The sequence below is a fragment of the Macaca thibetana genome, chromosome 15 (genome assembly GCF_024542745.1).
Source record: "Macaca thibetana thibetana isolate TM-01 chromosome 15, ASM2454274v1, whole genome shotgun sequence".
NCBI classification, from domain to species: domain Eukaryota; kingdom Metazoa; phylum Chordata; class Mammalia; order Primates; family Cercopithecidae; genus Macaca; species Macaca thibetana.
The window spans coordinates 106,994,557-107,001,347 of NC_065592.1; the positions used below are offsets into that span (position 1 = coordinate 106,994,557).

General features: G+C 40.1%; 1 protein-coding gene across 1 annotated transcript; it reads left to right on the top strand.

The window, feature by feature from the left end:
- The first annotated feature begins 1,736 nt into the window (after positions 1 to 1,736).
- Positions 1,737 to 3,196, top strand: LOC126937916 (recQ-mediated genome instability protein 2). Its single transcript, XM_050761767.1, has one exon. It carries the CDS (start codon positions 1,752 to 1,754, stop codon positions 2,193 to 2,195), a length of 444 nt encoding a protein of 147 aa, XP_050617724.1. The 5' UTR covers positions 1,737 to 1,751; the 3' UTR covers positions 2,196 to 3,196.
- The last annotated feature ends 3,595 nt before the right edge of the window (positions 3,197 to 6,791 follow it).

A 6,791-nucleotide genomic window follows, 5' to 3' on the forward strand; every position in this document is an offset into this window, starting at 1 on the left:
TATAAGTATCGTATCTTCTTGGTGAATTGACCCTTTTGTCATTACATAGTGCCCTTCTTTCTCTCTTGTGACAGCTTTCAAGTCAACATCTCTTTTATCCAATATCAATATAGTCACTTGCTGCTCCTTTTTTAATATTTGCATGAATTGTCTTTTTTTTCATTCTTTCTCTTCCCCAATGCATGTCTTCGGATTTATAACAAGTCTTGTGTAGACAGTATATAGTTGCATCTTGTTTTTTCATCCATTCTGCCAAAATATATCTTATGATTAGCAATTTACTCTTGCCATTTTGCTAATTTTTTGTCTATGTCTTATAATTTTTTCCCCTTTATTTCTCCCTTACTGCCTTCCTTTGTGTTCAGTTGATTTTTTAGTGACATTTATTTGATTTTCTTCTTTTTTTTTTTTTTTTTTTGAGACGGAGTCTCGCTCTGCCGCCCAGGCTGGAGTGCAGTGGCCGGATCTCAGCTCACTGCAAGCTCCGCCTCCCGGGTTCACGCCATTCTCCTGCCTCAGCCTCCCGTGTAGCTGGGACTACAGGTGCCCGCCACCGCGCCCGGCTAGTTTTTTGTATTTTTTAGTAGAGACGGGGTTTCACTGTGTTAGCCAGGATGGTCTCGATCTCCTGACCTCGTGATCCGCCCGTCTCGGCCTCCCAAAGTGCTGGGATTACAGGCTTGAGCCACCGCGCCCGGCCGATTTTCTTCTTATTTCTCTTTGTATACATTCTCTAGATATATCTTTTTGTGTTACCATAGGGATTACATAAAACAGTTGTTAGAAAAATCAATTTTAAACTGATAGCAACTTCAATCACATACAAAAACTCTACTCCTTTATAACTCTCTTCACACTCCCATTTTATGTCACAAATTATCTTTCTATATTGTGTACCCATTAATATAGATTTATAGTTATGCTTTTTAAACTTTAAATCCTATTAAATAATTAAAAGTGGCATTACAAATAAGAATTATAATAACACAATTTTAAATATTTGTCCATACATTTATCTTTACCAAAGAACTTTATATTTTTATAAGGCTTGAAGTTACTGCCTAGTGTCCTTTGTTTCAAGTTGAAGACTTTCTTTAACATTTCTAATAGGAATGGTGTAGTGGTTACTATCAAGCAAGTGACATCAGTTGCCTGTCACGAGGGGTGAAAACCCTGACACTTCTGCCTACTGCATCTTGGTGTTGGAGTTGCCAAGGAAAACACAGTACAGCCAATCACCGAATAGATTAATGCTTTACTCACATAGAGTAGAGGCAGAGCATGATCAGCTCCACTACTGGTCATAGGTCTCCCATGGCCAGCAGGTCCTGCCCAGCAGCTGACACAGGACAACTTGTCTGTCCATACCTCTCTTGTGCTACAGAAGGACCCTTCCCCTCCCTGCAGGGGACAAATGTAGTATCAGGTTTGGCTAGGTGCCGTAATATGTGCAATTTTAAGATGAAAAGAGGAATACACATTGAGTCTGAAACAGGCTAAGATATTCCCACACAGGTGATAATCCCAATACAGGATATGAAGATTCTTTATTCTCTTGGTAAAAAAGTGGTCCAGACCCTAGGCCCATTGTCACATGGCCAAGTGAGGGTCAAAAGATTGCATGCACAAGACTGCCTTTCCCAACAGTAACAAACTCCTCAGTTTTTATCTAGAAATGTCTTACTTCTCTTCATTTTTTGAAAAGCAGATTTGCTTTCTCAAAGTTGGCGGGAAAGCGGCGGCTAGGTGGAATGGCGGCGGCTGCGGACTCGTTCTCAGCCGGCCCCGCGGGGGTGCGGCTGCCTAGGTCGCCGCCACTCAAGGTGCTGGCGGAGCAGCTGCGGCGCGACGCGGAGGGCGGCCCGGGCGCGTGGCGGCTGTCGCGAGCGGCGGCGGGCCGCGGGCCGCTGGACCTGGCGGCCGTGTGGATGCAGGGCAGGGTAGTGATGGCGGACCGCGGCGAGGCGCGGCTGCGGGACCCGAGCGGGGGCTTCTCGGTCCGCGGCCTGGAGCGGGTGCCGCGCGGGCGGCCCTGCCTAGTCCCAGGAAAGTATGTGATGGTGATGGGAGTGGTTCAGGCCTGCAGCCCTGAGCCCTGCCTACAGGCTGTGAAGATGACAGACCTTTCTGATAATCCCATTCATGAAAGTATGTGGGAACTGGAAGTGGAAGATTTACACAAGAATATTCCTTAGATAATGTTGGAACTGTCGTTAAAAACAACCAAAATCCTGAAACTGTTTAGAAGCTTATAATGCTGTGGATTTCATGGACATTTTTTCAATGCGTATTTTTCAAAAGTTTCTCAGAGAGGCTTGCTTTGGTTGACCAAGGAGTCCGGATGTAGGAATGTTTAAGTCCTGGGATACTTCAGTGACACAGCCTCTGCCGCCCCTTGCTTTGCCTGTGTTCGCTGATGAAAAGCAGATGCTTGTGTTTCTTTTTCCTTCCTGGTTTGTGTGTGTTAATTCTCTCTCTCTCTCTCAAACACAGAAGTCTCATGTTGCATTTTCCAAATTTTATGAGTGATGATACTTTTTCCATTTCTGCTGCATCCCTGTTTTACAATGCAAAATTTAAGCGCGGTTGTTGCCCGTGGTGATTAAAGTGTGGTTATGGGCAGGAAGACAGACTGTGTGAAAAAGGAATGACATCAGGGCTCCTCCTCTTCTTCATCAGCAACTACCATAACCAGTTTGCAAGTCAAATGGCATATTTCCTAACGGCAGGCACGGCGGCCCCTGAAAGACAACAGCTCCCTTTCTGCTTCGGACACCACTCAAACATTTAGACACGGCTCTGTCCGTTTTCCTAGCTAGAGAAGGTGATACCTTCTTCCACCACTCAGAGATGTTGAGACGTTTTCAGAATTTCTTGTTGAAATGAAAAACATCAAGATAAAGGACGCCTTTCAGGCATTAGCTAAACTTCTGCTTCATAACTTTGGGTGAGACATGGTGAGCCTCCTGGTTTAGAGTTCTTTTGTCTTTTTGTGTGGAATGACTTTTTGCTGTGATTGTTTTGAATGTTGGGTTTCTGCTGTCTGCTTAGTACCCATACCTGAATTTTTTGAGACTTTAAATATCGAGGGAGTTAGATGATGTTATGACATGATTGTAGACTTTCGTCTGGATTATTGATATTCTACCTCTAATAAATTGTTTAATATGCAAAAAAAAAAAAAAAAAAAAAAAAAAAAAAAAAAAAAGAAAAGCAGATTTGCTGAATACAGTATTCTCAGTTGACAGGATTTTTAAAAATCAATTAAATATATCATTCCACTGCCTTTTGCCCTGCAAATTTTCTGATGAGAAATCCACTGTTAATATTATAGATTTTCTTGTACATACTGAGTCACCTTTCTCTTGCTGCTTTCGAGATTCTCTTTGACTTTTGACAATTTGATTATAATATGTCTTAGTGTGGATCTTTGTGGATCCATCCTATTTAGAATTTACTGAGCTTCCTGTATTTGTACATTCATTTCTTTTTTTTTTTTTTTTTTTTGGAGAGGGAGTCTCACTCTGTCACCCAGGCTGGAGTGCAGTGGTGTGTAATCTTGGCTCACTACAACCCCTGCCTCCTGGGTTCAAGTGACTCTTGTGCTTCAGCCTCCCGAGCAGCTGGGACTACAGGCATGCACCACCACACACGGCTAACTTTTTTTTTTTGTATTTTTAGTAGAGACAGCGTTTCACCATGTTGGACAGGCTGGTCTCGAATTCCTGGCCTCAGGTGATCTGCCTTCCTCGGCCTCCCAAAGTGCTGGGATTACAAGTGTGAGCCACCGCGCCCAGCCTGTATATTCATTTCTTTCCTCATACTTGGGAAGTTTTCATCCATTGTTTCTTCAGATAAGCTCCCTGTCTCTTTATTTCTCTCTTCTTGTGTTAATTCCATAATGTATATGGTTCACTTGACAATGTCCCATATGTCCCTTAGGTTCTGTTCACTTTACTCATTCTTTTTTGTTTTTGCTCCTCAGATTCAACAATTACAAATGACATATCTTCAAGTTTACTGATTCTTTCTTCTGCCTGATCAAGTCTCCATATAGTACATTTTTCAACTAAGTTATCCTGTTTCTCAGGTTCAGAATGTTTGTTTGTTTTTTTGTGATTTTTAAATTTTTAAACAAATTCTTTGTTGATATTCTCATGTTGTTCATAAAATATCTCCCTTAGTTTGCTTATTTGTCTGTTCACGTTCTCCTTCAGCTCATTGAGCATACTTTAGACATCTTTATTGTTTGAACACCTTTATCAAATAATCCTAAATTCTGCTGTTCTTTAAGATCAGTTTCTGGAGATTTATTTTGTTCCTTTGAAGGGGCTATGTTTTCCTGTTCCTTTGTATGTATGCCTTGGATCTTTTGTTGAAAATTGAGCATTTGAAAAAAGTAGCCTTGTCTCCTAGCTTTTTGTGGACTGGCTCTGTGCAGGGGAAGACCTTTACTAATCATCCTGGCATAGAGGCACAGGCTTCTTTCATACCTTTACTGGAGATGTGTCTTTCCTTGCCTTGTGTGTATGCTTTTGTTCCAGTTCCCCCATTTAAAGACTGCTTTAAATGTCTTAATTTCCCTAAGAGGCATATTGCTGCTTCTTCTTAGAGGTTGGGGAATTTTTATTATATTCCTTTGTCTATAATCTGTGCCACCAGTGGGTCTTCTGACCTCCTGTGGCTCTTAGTCACCATGGTGCCTGTCACTGTTTTAAATGACCTTGAACCTGCTATTCAAACTATACCACCATTCCCATCAACTTTTTGAATCAGGCAAGATAGAAATAGTCTGCCAGTCAATCTCCAGATAAGCTTCTCTCTTCCTCTTCCAGTTTGAGGCCAGAACTTGGATTGGGCAAATTCCTCCTGATCACACCACACTACGTTGAAGACGAGGTAGGTTAAGGGCAAGAAAAATGCCATGAAATTTCGTATTGCTTCTATGTGGCTTTTTTTTCAGTTAGGCATTTGTTTTGTTGCTGCAGCTTCTTAGCTAACTTTAAGAGTTCTTACAAAGCAACTTTGGTCTATGTATTTTTTATTTGATATTTTTATGGGAAAATATGGCCCTGGAACTTCCTAGTCTGCTACTTGCTGATATATCTTTAATGAATGAAATAAATTAATAAAATCAGAAACAGGACATATTTTATAATATAAATATACAATATCTTAAGAAGAACAATTTGGACGATGGCATGAATGTTAATCCTTCTCTTTTAGCAAAAACGTTTCCACATTATTAACAGCACTCCCTCTCTCAGGGAGTGCCAAAGTAGAGTTCTTTTAGTATTGGAGACCCAGCTCTTAGTGTTTAGGTTTATGTACATCTGCTGTCCTTCTGAACAGTATATTACTTCAAAGTTAATCATTTATTACCTACTTCTAAAAGAAGCAGTAGCTTCTAGTTAACATAGTTGTCAACTGCTTAGATTTAAAATAATACAACGTAATTTAATGTCTGACTGTGATAAATGCCTGTGAGATTTGCCTCCAGATGCAGTCACTAGTCCCCCCTTGCTGGGCATCCTTCTCTCATGCCCTGTTCTCCAAAGGCCCTCAAACCTTTTCTTCCCAAGGAGGAGTGTATTAGTCTGTTTTCACACTGCTGATAAAGACATACCTCAGACTTGGTAATTTATAAAGGAAAGAGGTTTAATTGACCTACAGTTCCACATGGCTGAGGAGGCCTCAGAATTATGGTGGAAGAGCAAGGGATGCCTTACATGGCAGCACGCAAAAAGAGAATGAGAACCAAGTGAAAGGGGTTTCTCCTTATAAAACCATCAGATCTTGTGAGACTTATTCACTACCACAAGAACAGTATGGGGGAAACTGCCCCCATGATTCAATTATCTCCCACTGAGTCCCTCCTACAATATGCGGGAATTATGGGAGCTACAATTCAAGATGAGATTTGAGTGGGGACACAGACAAACCCTATCAAGGAATTCTTCTAAAGAAGTGGCATCAGATCTTCCTTACTTGCTCATTGTCATGATCCTGCATTTAATTGGTGGGGCAATTCCACATACTGCAGTATCACTGTAACTCTGCAATACCCCTGAATAGACGGAGCATGCAGGTGAAACTGTATGCTCCATTAAAAGAAGAAGACAAAATAACAATTTAAAAAGTGTAAGAATGAAAATTTTTGTTTTCTCAGCCATCATATAAGCATTTGTATTATATAAACTTGTAGTCAAATATTATGGAGTCATGTTTGTTGGAGATTTAAAACATGATATAATTGTAATGTATCATATTTAAGCAAATAAGTGATTCTGTACCAGCTACTTGAATTGGACATATTTGATTTTTTAATGCTAAGTTATAAACAATTTATACATTTTATAAATATGTAGTATCACTTTCAACTCAAATTCTTTGAGAACAATTCCCTAAATGGAAACATTAAAAATCATGGAATGCAATAGAAAGGAAATTACCAAAAACACCTACAAAACATAAAGATGAAATTCAAGTGGTCCAATGGATAGGAAAATGTCCTGGGGTTGAGAAAATTAAGGACCTTAAAAAATTATTGATTAAGTGGCTTCATCCAAGATTACTACTTTTTCAAAAACAAGATATGAGAAGATTTAAATGATGTAGTTCAGAATACTTAGAAATGTATTTCATGGCCTTAAACAGGATAGACTCTTAAAAATAAATGGTCAGATTAACAACTGATGATGTCCTGCATCCTATTCAAATGGGATTTCAAGCGTTTATGAGCACACCATGGTAGTAAGAAATTGGAAGAAACTGCAACCTTTAGCATGAGG